The sequence below is a fragment of the Malaclemys terrapin genome, chromosome 17, assembly GCF_027887155.1.
Source record: "Malaclemys terrapin pileata isolate rMalTer1 chromosome 17, rMalTer1.hap1, whole genome shotgun sequence".
NCBI lineage: Eukaryota > Metazoa > Chordata > Testudines > Emydidae > Malaclemys > Malaclemys terrapin.
The window spans coordinates 2,900,957-2,920,172 of NC_071521.1; the positions used below are offsets into that span (position 1 = coordinate 2,900,957).

Below are 19,216 nucleotides of genomic sequence, written 5' to 3' on the forward strand. Positions count from 1 at the left end.
CCATGCATTGGTGAGCGAAGTGGCAGCCTTCTAGAGATGGGCTGGTCTAGCAAACCAACCTGGGGAACATACAGCAAGCCAGGAACGCACTATTACAGCCCCTCGACTGCAGCACATCCTTTACTGCGTTCCTGAACCATGATCTGGAGAAACAGTGCTGAGCTGAGGGGGGTGACGCTGCCCTGAGAGGTGTGGTCAATACAGTCCCTTCATAGCCGTTAAGGCCAGGGGGGCCCATGGTGAACATTTTGTTTGACCTTCTGCAAGGCACGGGCCAGAGAATCTCACAAAGCGATTCCTGCATCAAGCCCAGAACATCTGGTTGAGCAGCAGCGTCACTAATAGAAAGCCGGCTAATGCGAGACTAATGTACAAGCATTGCAGTTAAGGGGAGGGAACGTTTTATTGTGTGTACAGAACACGAGGGGGCTAGTGCATTGCGAGGGCTACTTTGTGTGCTGCCTTTTAACAGGCCGTGCTCAGGCAGGAGATGAGTGAGTGGGAAGGGGGACACATTACCTTTTCCTTCACTTTGCCTCCAGCCCAGCTAGCGCACGAAGGACAGAACTAACATGAAAGGACTGGGTCTTGCCTTGGCTAGTGAGCCAGAAACAACACTATTCTAGCTAGACACACCTAGTTCTGCCCTGATGTTACACCCCCCATTTCACGATGGTGCCACGTCCCACTGACAGTGTCTCATGTTGAGCCTTCAGCCTCTCCAGAGCCCTGCATGGTCTTTTCATGGAATGAGTCATTTAAGCTTTTGCGCCTGTATGGAAAGCCCCTGAGCTTTAGCTGCTCTATCAGGCAAGAGTTGGGGGGCAGGGAAAGCTGGCAGAGCCCTCAGCTGGCTGGGAAGTGGGGCAGCTAGGTTGACGTAGTCTTGTTTCAGTGCAGGGGGCTGGACTTGGTGACTTCTCAAGGCCCTTTCAGCCTTACATGTCTCTGATTACTCAGCGGGCCTGCACCAAGTGAGGACATGGGGCTGCAATCCCCACCTCTCCTTGGGGGACAGGAACCGGCCGGGGGCTGGAGAGTAGCTTTGCTTACTAGCCTCACCAGTTTTCTGGGGGGTGTTTTAGCTGAACCTTTCAAAGTTTGTCCCTCCCACTTTAATGGCAGACTAGCAAAGCAGCGTGGGGCTACCTAACCAAGGCCCAGGGAGGAGCGGCTGCTGCCCGTTACAGTAGGGCTAACGCCAGCGGCAAGGGAAGCAGGTCACGTGTGAATGGTCAGCGAGGAGCAGGTCAGGGAAGTCCTCCTGCCTGCCCGGATGCCCCAGGCGTGCCTTGGTTTTAGCTGCATGTGCCGGAAGTAAAAAACACAAGTTCAATGGCGTGGGACGTTGTGGGTCTCCAGGAGGAAATCAAGATGGCCGCTGTGCCCGGCTTCCACGGACCTGCCTTCTGTTTGGAGAGCCCGGGGGAGAAGGGGGCAGGGCTGGGCATCACCTGGAAAAGCGCCTCTCAGAACCCTAAATCCAAGGAGAGAGTGCATTAATCAGTGTGCAGAGAGCCTCCGCATCCCACCCAAGACATGCCTGGCTTGACCCTCTGCTAGAGACGGGGCTTGGGCTACTCACATACCGCGGTTGGGGGGAGGGGGCATCAGCTGCTGCAACAGCAGGGGCATTTAGCCTTTATTTGGTGCACAAATGTAGCCCTGAAAACCCAAAGCTTCCAGATTATGGATCCAGGAGCCTAGACTCTCACTGCATAGCCAGTTCCCCTGGCTTGGTCAGTTGCTAATGCTCCTGTCTCTCCCCAACACCCTCCCTCCCCGGCCACTGCCACTGCCCCTCCCCATCACCTCCACCCCAGGTAGACTCTATGGCTAAGGAGGGTTTCATAACAGACTAGAGGTCACTAAAATAACAGTTTAGAGAAAACCAGTTGGGAGCTATTGTTATTTACTTTTTTGCATAACAATGAAGTTAAAAGGCAACAATTTTTAACTGATAGAAAGGACTATTAAAAAAACCCACCACAGCAAATACCTCTTGGCAGTGAGTTCCACAGGTTATCACAGAGGCCAAGTGTTCAGCAGGATTTGCAGAAAGAGCCTTACACAGTTATAGGAATGAGAACTGCCACAATTACAGTGGCGATGATGTTGCTTTGTGACGGCTATAAACCCGCCTGCCTTGGGCCATAAAGCAACCTCTGAATGACAGTGGGTGGGAAGAACTTTCTCCCACAGGCTTGTCCTTAGCTGGCCAGCACGGGCCTTCTTACACCCCAATCTAAAGCATCTGGTGCCAGGCTGGCTGAACCCTGCGGCAGTTCTGAGGGCCGTATTAGTCAGTATTTATTCCCACTGGGTGTTTTCCTGACCAGCTAGGAATCAGTCAGATGTCCAGTCAGCTTTTGAGACCTCCGATTAATAGATTATGATTTTTTAAAGGCTATTTAATGAGATATTGTGATTTGTTAGCGCTGCTTAATATTGATCACAGAAGGAGTGGGTCATGGAGACAAGCAGACACTTGTTGCTATGTGTGGCTTAGCAACATACACAATGTATTCAAAGGGAATAATGAAATTATCACAGGGAAACAATGAAGCCATCACTTGACAAGATGGAGGATGTGGAGCTCTTGTTTGCCAAGACAAGACAGACACTACTTATTGTTTGCACAAATCTGTGAACTGCCTGGCCCACCCCTCCCTACGTAATGGGGTGTAATGAATCGCTGTAGACTATTCAGTTTAATGTGTAGCTTTGTACAGCTGGGCAGGAGCTCATTACTGGGGAAAACGTGTGGTCTCTCAGCATGAACTGTGTCCTTAGCAGGGGAATAGCCTGTTGTGAGGCGTCTTAGTATCAGGTGGAGGTGTGGGGGAGGGAGTGGGGCAGGACGAGAGAATGTCGAGCGGGACTGGAGAGTTGTAGCTGACAGCTGGGTCCCACTCTAAAGGAAGAGAATTTTAGCTCCTCACATGTTGCAATAATCTTGCTTTAAATATTTTTGTAAAAGTTGGCCATAATATTTCCATTTTAATTGTCTGACTCTTACCTGGTGCTGTAGCTTTGCTTAGAAACTGTATCTGCCACTAATAATTTTAAAGAGCTAATTTAATTGATTTCCCTAGGCAGTTTGAGCAAAATAGGTGGCTACTAAAAGATCATGGTTATGAGTGGCTTTGATTATGCCGCCATATATAACCACAGAGAAGCCAGAAATAGGATGGAGGCTTGAGGGGAAGGCTGTTTTTGTGGCTAAAGTCCCTGGCTCTGGTATTGATTTCCGGCGTGAGTTTAGGCAAGGCAATAATTGGTTTGGGCCTCAGATCCCGCTCTGCAAAATAAGCTAATGGCAGTGCTTTTCTCGGCCCGCTTGTCCCGTGAGCGTGTGAGCGTTACGGGCAGACCCTGGCTCTCACTGTGTGGTTCAGGGTGGGCCTGAAGGTGCTACCATCAGATGGCTAATAATCATTACAGCTTGTTGAAATTTTCAAACAAGCAAACTAACAGCCCCTTTTCGTCATGAATATATTCTGCACAGAAGCTGTTTGGCAAGGTTTGGGTTGAAACTTTATCATTTATCATTTTAAAAGTAAGAAAATGCCAAAAAAAAAAAATCTAAATAAATGGGGGAGCGAGACTAAACTGACCAAAAACTTAATTTTAAAATCTCTCTTATTTCAGCCATGGAAGACAAACACAAACATTCAAATACAAATTTCAAAAAATGAAACAAATTATTTCAAATTTTTGTGTGTGATGTTTTGCATTGTGTTGTTTTGACCATTGCTAATAGATTTCTAAGTCATTAGCCTCCTGGCTTGTCGTCGGTAGAATTTATGATGAGCTTTAGGTCTGGCTGGCACAGAAGTTGGAGCTGGGGTGACTCTGTTGTCGCGCCCCCTAGGGGCCAGGGCAGGATTGTTGCTCCTTGGACACTCACCAGCACCAGGCCAAGTCTAGGCTGAAATGTAAGGGCTGCTGGCGCTGGAGCTGGCTTTACGCAACGCCTAATGAGTCGGACTCAGGATAGCTTCTTGCCTCACTTGGCCTCAATTTGCTTCCGCTGACATCAGCCAGCCCCCAGAAGTTACGTACAGCTGAACATTACCCTTCGCTGACTAGGCCATGTACCAGGAGCTGCGCTGTGTCAGAGCGGCCCTGGGGTCGGCCAGGCAGTATAGAGCTAGGGCATTATTGTATGTCTTGTGTGGCGGAAAGCACTTGACTTTGTGGCAGTGCTTCACAGCACTGCTGCCGCACTACCAGGCCAGCTGCAGTGGGCTGCCTGTTGGGCCGGAGGTAGTTGCGGGGGCGTGGAAGAGGGCTTGTCAGGCTGGAAGGGGGCTTCCTCATTCACGCTCAGCCTGGGAGAATTGCAAAGCTGAGTTGTGCAGGCACCTGAAGGATGCTACAGGAACTGCTCTTGGCACTTGCAATCTTAGCAATGCACAGAAGGTGCTGGGCTGTGGATTTCAGGTGACCGCTTGGGACAGGCGTGCGTCTGTGCATGCGCGCGCATTTCTACTAGCTTTAAAGGACTCCAGGGTTCTAATCCCAGCGTTGCTGCAGGCTTTCTAGATAAGTCACTTAACCTGCCTATAAAATACAACTAATTCCTCCCTTTCCGGTGGGTGTGATCCCTACCCAGCCTCTGAAACACCTGCAGCACCTTGAGGAGCTTGTACCAGGGTCCTTCTCCCTCGCTCAAGCCTGGATAATGCACCCAGCATTGCAGACTCTGGTGCCAGGCAGTTGCATTGACCCAGATCATCCCTTACAGGTGTAACACTTAAAGGGAAGAAATGAGAGCAGAGGCCCAGCTCCCCGACCAGCTCCCAGCATTGCAAGTTCCCTAGACTTGTCTCTGGGGCCCTTTCCTCAAGGGCTCCATGGAAGAGATAACAGAAAGCCTCTGAAGCAGGTCAAGGGTCAGTGCATAGATGAGGGGACCAGAGAGGCTTTGTGGGTTCCCCCAGCGGCAGAGTCAGGACTCGAACTCAGACGCCCAGGCTGCCGCCCGCAGCCCAAGCTGCTTCCCAACCCACCTAGCTGAGCAGCAGAAGGGGGCACCAGGACGAGCAGCCATTCTGCTCTTGCTCCACCAGGTCCTGGTCTCTAATCCCCCCTGGGAAAACAGCAGTGATATAGCCAGAGCGTGCTGGACCCTGGTTCTGGGCATTGCACAAGCCCTCAGCAGGGCAGACCATTCTCAGCGTGACTGGGTAGCAAAGCCTGAGCCATTTATCGCTACTGATGCTACCATGAGAAAGGCCCCATCCAGCCTGGGGCCTGCGGCTGTCTGGCAGGGACAGTGAACCCTCCTCTCGTGACAGCAGCAGGAGCTGAGGCTACGCAGAGCCATGCCAGACTGTGCTGTTCAAGCAGAGCGTGGAAATCAGTGGTGTCTCAGGAGGATGCCGTGCTGAATGGTGCTCAGATACTGGGGGCTGGGGGCCAGACCCGTACCTAGATCAACTGGGCAAAGCTATCAAGCCACACGAGGAGGAGCGCAGGCAGCCTGCTGTTTTCTGCGCTACCAGCCAAATGGAGGCATCAGGTAGTGGGAGCATCGCTGTGCACAGGCTGTAAAGGGCTAACTTCCTAAAAGAGACAGGCTCTCCCCCCCTCCCCACACTGGGCACCGAGACATGGAGCAGCTCCCCAGTCTGCAGAGAACTCACTGCCTGGGCTCAAGCGCTGTAAGAAGACTCAGGAGGAGGGGGTGGGAGGGGAGGGAAAACCCGAAAAGGTGGCTAAGTGGCTTTTGTAGCAGAGAGGCACAATTCTCAGAGCGCTCGGTGCCTTGTGCATGTCAGGCTGGTGCAGGTGGATGTGCAAAGCTTCCCAGCTGAAGAGGTGTTGCTAAGCAATTCAAGGGGCAATGCACATTTTAAGGAGCTGTTCGGTTTCACGCACTCGCTCCTCACTGGGGTCAAGCAACGCCTCTTACAGGTACAGCCTGCAGGCCTGACAAAAGCGTGAGTTCTTGTTTGCACCATGGCAGCGGAGGCTGCATCAGAGGTTCCCCGCAGAAAAAATACTGCACCTGCCTAGGGGTCAGTTTGACTGTTAATATGCAGGTTAGTCTGAAAGGGGGTGAGTGTGACAGAGGGACAATACATGCACATTTATACATCTGCTGCACGGGCTTCTGTGACCCGAACTCCTATATTTCCTTCCTCAAGGGGATTGAGGGAGCGGATCCATAGAGTGCAAGATTCCCCTGACTCGACCCTCCCTGCATACACTGCACCGGGAAGCACTGCCCCTGGAAGTGCAGCAGGTGGTGACCTCTGCCCAGCGGTGCTGCACGGTACCAGAGAATCACTCCTCCTGGGCTCAGGCACTTACCCAGAACTGCACAGGGGCACCCAAGAAGGTTAAGGCAAATTAACAAATGTGAAGCCCATGCACATAAATGAAAGCACATTAAACCCCATCTGGATGTGCTAAGACGGGAGTAAAATTGCCTTAGTTCACTGGTACATTAGAAAGTTTTTCTGGTATAGCTATGTCAGGTAGGAGAGTGGAAAAAAAAAAAATCACCCCCCTCCACTCAGCACAGCTCTGCTGGAAAAAGCCCCCGTGGAGTCTTTGGCTGGCAGGGCTTAGTCTAGTTGGGCCCTAGCAATCCCAGCAAAGCTCGCTTTTGCCACTTAAGCTGCATTTCCCTAAGGAGGATCCCCTATATAGCTCAACTGATCTAGCTATACCAGAAAAACACTTTTCAGGGTAAACACGGCTTACGGTCACTTTACTTGGGGTTTAACCAGATTTAACTTATGCACATGGACGTCACCTCTTTAGCTGATTGCCTTAGTTTTCCTGAGTGTCGCCAAGCCGATATGGCCCTAGGTTCATTAGAGCAGGGAGGAGAAGCATCAGGATTAGATGGGGAGGGAGTCAGAGCTGGCCCAAAGGAAAGCATTTGAGCAGCAGATGCCCTGTGCCTCGCTATCCTGCTATATTCTGATACACGTTAAGGTTTATGTTTTACTACCTAATATGCTTCTTCAGGTTAACTATTTCATGTGCACAGTGGTTTATTATTTCTGCCTTGCCAATCTGTCCAGAGATGTGGGAAAACTGTGATATTTCTAGATGACACCTTTTTTAAAATAAAAGATTCAATGTACCCTGCACAACTTCCTCCCCATGGAGAGAAACCATCCGCCAGAGACCAACAGCTGCTAGAGTCCTGCTAATGCAAGGTATGCCCCAGATCAACTTTTACAGCCATCACAGTGAATCTTACATAACCTCATCCCAGAAAAGCTTCATCAAATTTAACAATGCAAAAATAACATCCATCTATCCATCCGTCCCAGGCATTTCTACAGTCCCAATCCCAGTAGTATCTGCGGTAGGTGCTAATATCCTGAATCTAGTCTAAGGAGTTCTCAGAAGAACCAAAGACACCATAAAAAATTAAAACTGAGCTACTCCATGGCACTGGACCATTTTAAATAGTGGGGGTGCTAAAAGCCAGTCCCCTGACCCCTGTCCGTCCACTCCCCGAGAGCTAGGACCAGCTGCGGGGGGTGGGGGTGGACCTGGACAAGGGTAAAGGGGCTAAGGCTGGGGCCAAGTGCGGGGTTGGCAGCTGGGACCCCTTGGCTGCGTATGGGGCCAGAGTGGAGGTGCGGGGCCGGTGGCCGGGACCCCTAGGTGTAGGGCCTGAAGCGGAGGCACAGGGCCGGGACCCAGCATGCAGGGCTGGAAGTGGAGCCCCACCTAAAATTTAGGGTGTTGGGGGTGCTGCAGCACCCCTACGTTCCCACGCCTCTGGAGTTAATGTATGCAGATGGGCCTTGGTGAAGGCACGGTGCCTTTCATTAACACAGTCTCTGCCGGTTTCCCCTTTTAATCTTCTTTAAGAGGAATAAAAACAGCACTGCACAAAACAATCCCCACTAGACAATATCTTCCTGGAGGAACTGTCATCAGGGCATTTGAGAACTGAATGTTTGACTGTGAGATAGAAAGGGACACAAATTATCTTAGGATACAAAGTACATTGTGCAGAGGCTTTTGTGTTCACTGAATATTTAAACCAGAAAGGAAATTTTATTTTACTCTGATACATTTTGTCTCCCTCAATGACAGAGGCAGACAAAAGGAGGGCTTTGTGCTAACTGCTGGCTTCAGAAGTCCTCAAACGCATCCGAACAGTCTGAGGTGTGCATTAGTGGGGCTTGCTAATGCACCGGGGGTAAGAAGTCTCTCACATGCTGAGCTGAACAGGATGCCTTGGCCACACTGCAAGCCCAGCAAGACAAGGCTCAGTCTCACCCAAGGCTCAGGTAAGCAAGATTCACAGGTTGGACAGCTCCATTGATCACCATTGAAGTTAGGAGCCTAAACATGTGCAAGACTCTGGGCTTCTGCCATCAGCGGTGAAGAAACGTCAGCGCTCCCTGGGTGCAGCTATGTTGTCGCATTCGGGGAGCACTGCTTACTGGCCTGGCAACAGCCCAGCTCTGGCACTAACGGATTGCGTTACCTCGGGCAAGTCATTTACCTAGTGAGGGTAATTACCCACGGGAACAATTTACCAAGGGGTGTGGTAGATTCTCCATCCTGGACCACTATTAAATCAAAATGAGAAGTTTGTCTAAACGATGTGCCCTAGGAAGGATTTTGGGGTGGTTCTGGCCCGTGTCATACAGCAGGTCAGACCAGATGATCACAGTGGCCCCTTCCGGCCTTGGAATCTATGAAAAGTCTCGGTCCATTTGCCCAGGTGTAAAATAGAGGGAACAGTCCTGACTTACCTCCCTGGGGTGCCGTGAGCCTTAACTCCTGCAGGGGTGTAAAGTGCTTTGTAATTTCCAGTTGACCATTCCTCTAGTTCTTTTTTGAACCCTGTTACAGTCTTGGCCTTCACACCATCCTCTGGCAAGGAGTTCCACAGGCTGACTGTGCGTTGTGTGAAGAAATACTTCCGTTTGTTTTAAATTTGCTGCCTATTAATTTCATTTGATGACCCCTAGTTCTTGTGTTATGAAAATGAGTAAATAACACTTCCTTATTTACTGTCTCCACATCAGTTATGATTTTACAGACCTCTGTCATATCCCCCCTTAGTCATCTCTTTTCCAAGCTGAAAAGTCCCAGTCTTATTAATCTCTACTCATACGGAAGCCATTCCATGCCCCTAATCATTTTTTTTGCCCTTTTTGGAACCTTTTCCAGTTCCAATAGGCCTCCCCGGTATTTCAAGAAACACCTGAGCTGAGATTGTTTGAATGTTGCAATCTCGACAAAACACCGTCTTTTGAAATTAAAAACAGAATAAGGAGAACATTTCTGCCTGTGTGCATGGATCTCCCTTTCTGCGACCAGCCCTCCTCAGCACAGAAGCAGGGGTGCAATCTGATTTTTAATACACTCATCAAGACATTATCCCAAGCACAAAGAGAAGCAGAAATGATGGAGGGAGAAGTTACCTGAGGATTTGAACGCTGTCAGCTCTACAGCCTGAAAGAGGGGAGAACACTCGTTAATTGAGATTTGCTCAGGGAGGGAGTTTCCAAGCCCCAAGGAGCCCAGATCTGTTCACAGCCACATTCCCCAGGTCACAGCAGGGCTTTTTTCCTGCCACCAATGCAGCCAAGAAGTGCTTTGCTGCGTGCACTCTCCTTTCCCATCACTCCCTGCAGCTCTGCTGCTTCACAAGTAGGGGAACTGCCCTGCCTCTCGTGTTCACGGAGCTTTGGTGAACTCACCCACGGGTGCCAGCTGGGCATTCTCCCCAGCGCCCAGCACGCATTCTTAGGGAGAGTGCCCCAAAAGCGGGTTTGTGGCGTAAGAGACCTGTCCCGGCAGCACGCTCTGCTGAAAGTGGGGCTCCCGTCCTTGCTTGGGGCAATGCAGCAGACGGGGCACAGTGCTAGGACATACAGAACAATCCAACACAAGAGGGGACCAGACCAGCTAACCTAAGTCAGCTTTTCCATCTCTCACTGCACTGGATGGAACATAGGGCCCCCCAAAGCCAGCCGTGGGACCTAGCCAGGCCCTAGTAAAGACCACCTGCACCATAAGGCACCCTGGGGCCACCTCCTCCACCCTCTCTTCCACAAAAGATTTACTAATCCTGGCAATGGCTTCCCAGCATCACCAGCCCCAAGCATTCACAGATCAGGCAGGCTCCGAACAACCACAGGATTGGCTTAAAAATCACAAGGTTTGTTTAAATGATAAACTTTAGACAGGAATAGCAGAGTTGTTTCTGTCCCCTAAGCGCTGTTGACAGGGTGGAAAGGATTCACATTCAGATATTTTGATACAAAACAGGAGGCCAACCTGATCTCTTTTGAAGAAAAACAGTATCAGCCTCAACTTCTAGGTCAGTGGTTCTCAAACTGGGGTTCGTGAAATGTTACAGGGGGTTCTTGGGAAAAAATTCTCTAATGGCGGACAGAACTGTCCCTAGGGACCCCGGCATGGGGCCAGCAGCCCGGAGCCCCTGGACTTCCAAGAGCTGAGCAGATCAAAGCAAGCGTATCTATCACACTGAGGAGATTTCAACTTCAAGACTCCTTATAAGCAATGGAAAGGGAGGTGGATATTTTTTGCTGTTTTTAAAATTAAATAGGCAGCTAGTATTGTTTTTAAAGTTAGTATGAAGAACAAGTTTAAGCTTTGTTGTAACATGCGTTGTTTGCCTGGACTCCTCAAGACCTGATTGCTTGTGGAGGAGGAACTCTGAGTTGGTTTCTTAAATACTTTCATGCTGTTTCACATCTGATACTCCTTGATGAAACCTAGGAATCTTGTCTTATAACAGGCTTATTCAAAGTGATACAAGCTACGAAAGTGAGATCTTGGAGGAGTGTTTAGTTTTCATAATGTAATAAAAATACTGTAATGATAAATAATAATTAATAATGAATAGTATGTAATAAGCATGTCATAAAAACAAATTTTATATTTCCCAAGATCACTGCTTTTATAATTTATACTCAGGTAAAAGGAGAAAATCCCTGGAAATATTCATTTTTAGGAGGGGGTTCGCGAGACTTGACATTTTAGTGAAAGGGGTTCACCGGCTGTTAAAGTTTGGGAACCACTGCTCTAGGTTCTACTGTTCTTCATTGTAACATCATCAATTTTACTTCCAATGGGGACTGTCCTGGCTGCCCTGCTCAGTGAACGGCGAGGATTGCTGTTCAGCTGCAGCGTTTGCACAGTCCACACAACAAGGGGCACAATGAGCCAGCACCATGAGGCTAGGGGGGGTTAACGCATTGGGAGGTGCCAAATCCCCAAAACCTTTCACCAAAAAATGTGTCAAGTAAAACGTGGATGAAATGCAGTGAAAAATCACTCTGATGTTTGCACCTAACGGAGCACAGCATTTCGTCATTTTAAGTGTTTTCAGACTTATTGTAAAAAATGGCTTCTTAATCAGAACAAGGCTACATTCAACGGTACCATTCTGAATTCACAGCTCACGCCGTCACTTACATAAGGGATTCAGTCAGGGAGCTGAAACAATACCAGTGACTTATGTAACTAACCTGCACCGCAGGCTCTAGGTAGTCAATTGCAAGCTGCGTTGACACACACAGCACAAGCTGCAACAACGCACAAATCTTACATTCAAAACATGCTTACAGCAAATATATCAGCTTCAACATTCACGTTTCCTGAGCATTCGCTTGTGGAGCTCAAACGTTCATGATGAGAGAACATGAAAGACTTGCAAAAAAGAGTCACTTGTGAAGACAAACGAATATTTAAACAAAAACTGGCTCAGCCGTGCTTCCTCCCACACTGGCTCCTGGGGTACCAGGGAATTTTGTATTTTGATTGTTGTTGAATTTGTATTGTTTAGAAAAGGAAAATAAAACATTTTAAATAAAAATATTTAAGTAACAAACAAAAAGAGAAGCTCTGAGTGACCCCAGCATGGACTCAAGCTAATTCTCTCTTTGCCCCAGTCTACCAGCTAGGAAGTGCTGTGGCCTTGGCATTTAGGAAATCGACAGGCTCCTCTATTAATGCCCTGTGCATTAGAAAACTCAAGCCTCCTGGTTAATCTCTTTAGCCCATGTCTCATATTTTGTGCCAAGTAGCTTAGCAATGGTTCTAATTTACAGAGCCAGCACCTGCCTGGGTCAGAAAAGCACCTATTGGAAAACCTGCCAGGTATTTATCACCCGGAAGAATAGCAACATTAAACAAAAATAAACCATGAGAGACAACAAATACTGGTTTTACTAAGTTGCCTTGAAATAGAACAGAATGTTATCTGTAAGATAAGGAAGATAGCACTTCAAAAGCAATAAAGGGGACGACAGAGAGAAAGAGAAATGTTGGTGTATATCTAGACCCGTTGGTAAATTCCTCACATGAAAGTAGCATTATGTTTTTTTCTGAGGAAACTACAGTTAACTTCTATGTCAAGTGCACAGAACACTGCACGATCATTTCAGTGGTGGGAATGGAAGTGGTGTCAGAGTAGTCACATTTAAATTGTTCTCCACTTTATGGCATGCCTTGTTGAACTTGGCAGAAGATTAGTTGCTGCCTGGGGAATGAAATGGGCCAACTGAACAGACTGTAACTTGGGTGTTGAAACACACAACAAGCCCTTTTCTAACTTGCTTCATTTTGGGGAGACTTATAGCCATGACCTCATTTCTGTCTTGGCATTCTGATTGCTCAGTTCCATTCGTGCTTTTATGGATGCCCCTTTTTATAAGTAGGCCTGGGAGTTGATTCCCATCTGATCCAGAATGGAGAAAAGAGACCACAAATGTTACCAACAAAACCAGGAATCAACATGCAGCAGAGAGACTCCCCCACCGTTCATGTGTCAAACCAACCCCCATCTCTCCCTCCCCTCTGTAGTCCAGGAGTTAGCACATATGGGTCTAACAGCACAGAGGCCCTTTATATCCAGGAGCTGGACAGCTGGGCATCCTCCAAATGCACAGAGAGTTGATTCTCTTTCTACTATTTATCTTCCAAGGGCAGAGATAGACAGATGTCTCCTTACTCTTTCGCACGGGCGGCAGGTGCACTGATTGCTTTCGAGTAAGCCCAGTACGATGGCGGTCGAGCTAGCCCGTCACCATGAAGGATGGCGATGTCTGTAAAGGGGCTACATGGGCCCGTTTACGCCAGGGAGTGAGATTCCCCCCCAGTCTGAGTCCACAGCTCACCCTTGCCTGAGGAGCCCTCCTGGGGCGGTCTGAGAATCCTAGACGTGAAGACATTAGGCTGTTTGGTGCCACTCCTAGTGCAGGACTGTTCCATTCTGTATGTTGGTAGGGTCTTTTGTCCAGCCTAGTTCGGGGTGCCCTGAGCCACAGGGCTTCCACCCGTCCCTTGGCCAACTTCCTGTCAATAAACTGTTCAGTCTAATAGACTGGATTTTCTTATCATAATTTCACCCCATTATTGGTTTGTCACACCTGCTGCACCACCCTCCATTGGCCAGTGATTTGCAGCCTTCAGATACTTCATTACAGGGTCCTTTGACTGGGGGAAATTCCTTCAGCTTCCCAACCCAATCAATGCTTAGGAGGAGGCACATACATGCAGCGCTCCTAACACGGCTCACAAAGTCCACTACCACCACTGATGAACCTTCCCAACTGCCCCAGGAGGGAGGTGACAGAGATGAACCCCATCTTACCAGAGGGGCACCTGAGCCACAGACAAGTAAAGTGATTCACCCACGATAAGACAAGACACCTGGGACAGAGCTGGGAATAGCACCCAGGAGTCCTGAGTCCTCGCCCCTTGCTATAACCCCTAGACAACACTCCCATCTACATAGCATTCTGCATGTGAAAGGTGGAAAATAACTCAAGACATTACGTACCGGTCTCTCTGGTGACATCACTGAGGAAATCCCCATAGGAATTTTAGCACCAAAGTTTCCTAAAGTGTGAAGAGAGACAATGAATGTGGATACGCCTGAAGAATGGAAATGTGCATTTCTTTCCAAGGGCTTTATCGTTTATTCCCCCAAAGTATCTCCCAAGGAAGTAAAGGGCCCAGCCAGGCTGTCTGAAGAATTGCAAGCTAGTTTTCAGAGCTGCCAATTGGTTTGAGTGTGTGAACTTTTCTTTCTCTAGTTTAACACTGACTTCCTGCCCCCTCCCCCATGTAAATCGATGTTAAAGTACCAACATGCTTCTCTGCCTAGAGGGAAGGCCATGCTGTTCAGGGCCAGCTGCAGGTGATCATGGCAGAAGCCCTGGGCACCAACTTCCAGGAGCTCCATGCTGCTGTGCCCCTCAACTCCCCCCCCTCCCCTCCCAGGCACTGGGGTGGAGACACCGAAAACATTTTCCGCCCTAGCTGGCAAAACGGCTCAGGTCACTCCTGGATTGAAGATTCCCTACATCCACTCATCTCGAATGCACGGATGACCCATATACACTACAGGGACTGATCCCACTGAAATCAATTGGCCTTCTACCACTGTCTTCTTTGGGAGCCAGTCAGCCCCTCAGGGCTGTATTTGTACTTTCATCAGAGCTTCTCTCGCACTCCAAGGAACACAAACCTAATAACATTCATGTCCACTATGGCGCGGGCAGGCCAGGTGCCAGCTCACGCTAAGGTGCCCACGTCTGAAATGGACACTGAAGGGGGCAGTTAATAGTGACAGACGAGGTATTAGAATGATAAGAAAGTGGTTAGAGACTGTTGAATGCTTGTGAACTGCTCCCTGCATTAATCTCACTTCTAATATCTGTGCTCCGTATTGTAAGGTTCTGTGACTATGAATGGCCATGCAGGAGAGGGACATTAATCAGTGCAAAGAGCAGGAACTGGTATGCCCCTGCCCCCCAAAGAGGTGACACGTTGAGAGCAGACGGGCTCTGGGTGGATTTTACAAGTGGAAACGCCCTACATCAGGATCGAGAAAACTTCAACAAAAGGGCTAAAGACTCTTAGGCCTAGTCTACAGTGGGAAAGCAGGTTGGTATGATGTGAAAATCCACACCCTTGAGCAATGCAGTTACATTAACCTAACCCCCAGTGTAGACAGCACTATGTTGATTGGAGAATTCTCCTGTCAACCTAGCTACCGCTTCTCAAGGAGATGGATTATCTACACTAATGGGAGAACCCCTCCCATCTTCATTGAAGCCCTACAGTGGCACCAGGGGCGGCTCCAGACACCAGCGCAGCAAATGCGTGCCTGGGGCGGCAAGCTGCAGGGGCAGCCTGCCGGTCGCTGTGAGGGCGGCAGTCAGGCAGCCTTTGGCAGCATGCCTGCAGGAGGTCCGCCGGTCCCACGGATTCGGCGGCATTTCTGCGGGAGGTCTGCCAGTCCCGTGGTTTCGGTGGTAATTCGGCGGCAGGTATGCCGAAGTCGCAGGATCGGCAGATCACCCGCAGAAACTCCGCCGAATCCGTGGGACCGGCGGACCTCCCGCAGGCGTGCAATAGACTGCCGTGCTTGGGGCGGCAAAAAACAGAGCCGCCCCCGAGTGGCGCAGTGGTGCCACTGTAACTGTTTATATGTAGACACACCCTTGTTATTTAACTGTGAAGATGAGTCATGCAAGTGAACTCCTGAGTTTGCAGCTCAGAGCACATGGCAGGAGTGTGATTAAAAACCTCAAACAAAAGGAGTTAAGGATCTCTCTGCTGCTTGGACTCCAGGGGGAGCAAGATGTTTCTAGACATATGCAAGAGATCCCCAGTTGCTTAGCCTGGGTTAGCCCTAAAGGTCAAATAGAGCTTGCTGATTATAGAAGCCTATATTACCTTTTGAAACCTAAGGCTGTAACTCTTTTATGGTCTATATTCACTTGCTTTAACCTTATAAATAACTCTCGGTTTTCCTTTTCCTATTTAATAAATCTTCATATAGTTTGCTATAGGATCACCGACAAGTGTGGTCTTTGGTGTGAGCCCTAAAGCACAATTGACCTTGGGTAAGTGACTGGACCTTTGGGATTGGGAGTAACCTGAATATTGCTGTTATCCTTGGTGTATGGGGCCAATAATCAGAGAGGGACACTCCCATCACCTGGATGGCAAGACAGACCAGAGTACCCTAGGGGACAGTCTGTGACTCCATGCTAAGACTGTTCAAGTGCCGGGGGGGGGGGGGGGGGGGGGGTTGCACATGGTGCAGTTGGTTGGTGAAATCTAAGTCTAGACCTCCTGGCCCATTAGGGTATGCGCCCTGGTTTGGACGTTGGCACTCATGCGGAACTTCAGAACCGAGTCAAACTTTCCAACCCTGTGGTGTTTAAGAGGGTTCAAAACTATGCAAGGGATGACACTGCATGAAAATTGGACCCTCTGGAAAGGTCAGCCCCGTGCTCTGAATCTGTGCCAGCAGCACAGAATACAACCGGAATACAAAGCTGAGGCCCCAGAAGGGGCTCTTTACCTTTGTTGGTAATGTTCTTCAGTGGAGGATCTTTCTGCACAGGGCTGGACATGGCGCTCTCGGGCGCAGAAGGACTCAGCTTCCCAGTCTCCCAGGAGGTTGTATTTCTTGGACTCGACAGATAATTGATCGGATGAGAACAGTTCTGCAATAACAGAGAAGCAGGACAGAGCCCTCAGGAATCCACGACACATCAGCCTTTAAAGGATTTTGATACCGTGCATCATTTTAAAAATCTGCTGCAGCTGTTTTCTTAATGATCACCTCCTTGCCGATAAGGCCAGTCTGCAGCAACCGCCCAAACTGCAGAACCAGTGGCACGTCTTCCTCCACCCTCCCCAGCGCTGTTCAGGAGGAAAATGACCTCCCCCGACTCCATGTTCCTGAATATGCCAGGTCCATTCAAAAGACATTCCCAGGGCCAAGTTTTGTCCTACAGTGCATGCCCAGGACATCAGGGAGAGCCCCAATGTATCGTGGCGGGCAGACTTTGGCTGCAAACCTGGATTTAAAGGGGCACTGTGGAATCTGATAACCCCGGGTTTTAAAGATCAAGGTCTCACATCAACCGGAGCAAGGAGAGAGGCCTTTTGCCTGGCCTTGGAGTCAGTCACATCCTACAAACTGCTCTGTTTTGTGGATCAAAAATGGGTCCACACCCACCTCACTCACACAACACACAGCAATCCACAGCTGAGGCATGATGGGAAATTTCAATGTTTGGGCCTTTCTTTAGAGGTTAGTCTGAGGGTGTTTAGACTGAAATCCCTGGAGAGACTGTGGAGGGCTGAGAAGCAGAAATCAGCATGCCCTATAGGATACACGGCTATCAGACGGGGTTGATAATCCCGGTTGGTAGTGAGGGATGGCCAGTAGATGCTACGCTGTAGATTTGTGGGAGGGGACACAAACTGGGTTTCCCAGAAATCCACCATTCTAAAAAACATCCTCTGAAACCAGCTTGTGTTTAATGAAACCGGAGTAGCATCTCTGCCTCACACTTACTGTGAACGAGAGAGCTTTCTTCTTCTCCTTCATCCTCTGTATGGCGTTCCTCACCTGAAAGTTGAGCAGGGTCGTGAGACAGGGCCAGTGCTGTTCTGATAAAACAACCACCTCCTCCAAACACGTCAAGGGGGCAAAAGCAACAGCTGTCATGGGAGTGAAGGGCCAGGACAGAATATCAACCTTTGCATTTGCTAAGATTCTGGTTACCGGTTTCATTTCTAATATAGGACTGTTCCGAATATGGATCAAAACCCAGACAGAGCTTTCTCTTACCTCACTGTTATAGATTGCATAGACCAGGAAGATGTACAAGCCCTGAAAAGGAGAGAAAATACAAAATATTACGGGCTTGCAATAGACTGACAAAATATGGGACCATTTTGAAACAGGGGAAGTAAGTGGGTCCCGGCCTTTGATGGATGCTAGGGCTCTGCCCACACTGGGTCAGAGTCTGCTGCTTTGGGCCACAAAACATTTGCAGAGCACCCCCACTAGGTCTCCAGCAGCTGCCTGGCTTTGCCAACCTCCATCTGTGACTCAGGGCATCGGTAACTCTTACCATCACTGAGCGGCACAAAGCCCCCGTGATTAGCCTTTGCAGTCCGACTGCAGTTTCAGAGGAGGAGCCGTGCCCTTTGTCCCTGGAGTCTCCTTCTTCTAACACATCATCATCTTCAAGAAGTGGAAGAGAACTACTGAGACGGACTCACAATACGGAACGATGCCCTATAGACACTGCTATTGTGCCTAGCACAGACGTAGCTCCTGTTACTGTTCCTCGTGATGTCACCGGAACACACATGCTTCCGAAATCTCAGCACTCAGACCTGCTAGGGTTCATCACCAAGCCAGTATTGTACTCTGCTCACAGCCGGCTGGATCTCCAAACTGATTCCACCCCAAACCTCAATCTCTGCTGCTCAACACTTGCGCCGCGCACTGCTCGGATTCTGACACAGACGACCCCCGTCAGGTTTGTCCCTGGGATCTCATTCTTCTAACACGCCCCCTTCAAGAAGTGGAAGAGAACGATGGGAAAGGACTCACGATACGGAATGATGCCCTATAGACACTGGCGGCTACTGTGTGTATGGACAGTCCCTAGCACAAGGGGGCCCTGTGCTTGGTGGGTCCCCTAGCACTACGTTAATAAACGTGATCCACGGCAAGAGACAGAGCTCAGATGACTTCATTCAAGAGAGTTTAAAAGGAGAAAGATTCTTTTCATTCCTCCCCACCCCTTCCTTCCGCTACTATCGCAACATCCACACACACTCGGTTTTGCAGGGATAATGGCACAACCTCTGGCAGGCCGGCAAATGTGCACCGAGCACCTTCCACGCCCCGTGGCTGCTCTGTTGCTCTGGGATGGAGCTGGAGAGCAATGGCAGCCATCACCCCACTGACTCCATCAGGCCTCCCTGCCATTCCCAAGCCCAGGATTCCCCACGTCAGTCAGTGGGGAGCGGGAAAATCCCTCCGGAAGTTACTGGGTGGAGCTCCACCCCCCTCAAAAATTAAACGCGGGGAGATGACCCCGGCGTGGGAATGGCTGAAATTCAGGAACTAGACAACCCTTCCTGACAACTGAAGTAGCCATGGGCAGAGCCCGGATGGATGCAGCCTGTGTGTGGGCGGAGCAGAGCAAGGCGACAGGGCCTTTTCCTTTTCAGTGTGATCGTCTATTTGTGACAGACCACGGCAGCTGACTGATTCCAGTTCCCCATAAGCCAGGCCTGCTCGGGGGGGCCTCTGTCCTCCTCTAGAGGTGGCTAGGCCAACAAGAGAGTGAGGAGCACACAGCCGTGGCTAACCCAGAGGCCTCTTAGCTCACGCAATAGTGGCTCATGCGCTAAGAGT

At 49.6% G+C, this 19,216-nt stretch overlaps 1 protein-coding gene across 1 annotated transcript in view; it reads right to left on the reverse strand.

The window, feature by feature from the left end:
• Positions 1-19,216, reverse strand: part of ADGRD2 (adhesion G protein-coupled receptor D2) — a 97,112-nt gene continuing 77,896 nt past the window's right edge. Inside the window, exons 45-50 of the mRNA XM_054007095.1 lie at positions 17,630-17,671; positions 17,354-17,407; positions 16,349-16,493; positions 13,811-13,869; positions 9,420-9,450; positions 1-1,477 (exon numbers count right to left, since the gene is read on the reverse strand). Of these exons, the coding sequence (XP_053863070.1) occupies positions 1,470-1,477; positions 9,420-9,450; positions 13,811-13,869; positions 16,349-16,493; positions 17,354-17,407; positions 17,630-17,671 (339 nt within the window). The 3' untranslated portion in view covers positions 1-1,469. The remainder of the gene's footprint in view (positions 1,478-9,419; positions 9,451-13,810; positions 13,870-16,348; positions 16,494-17,353; positions 17,408-17,629; positions 17,672-19,216) is intronic.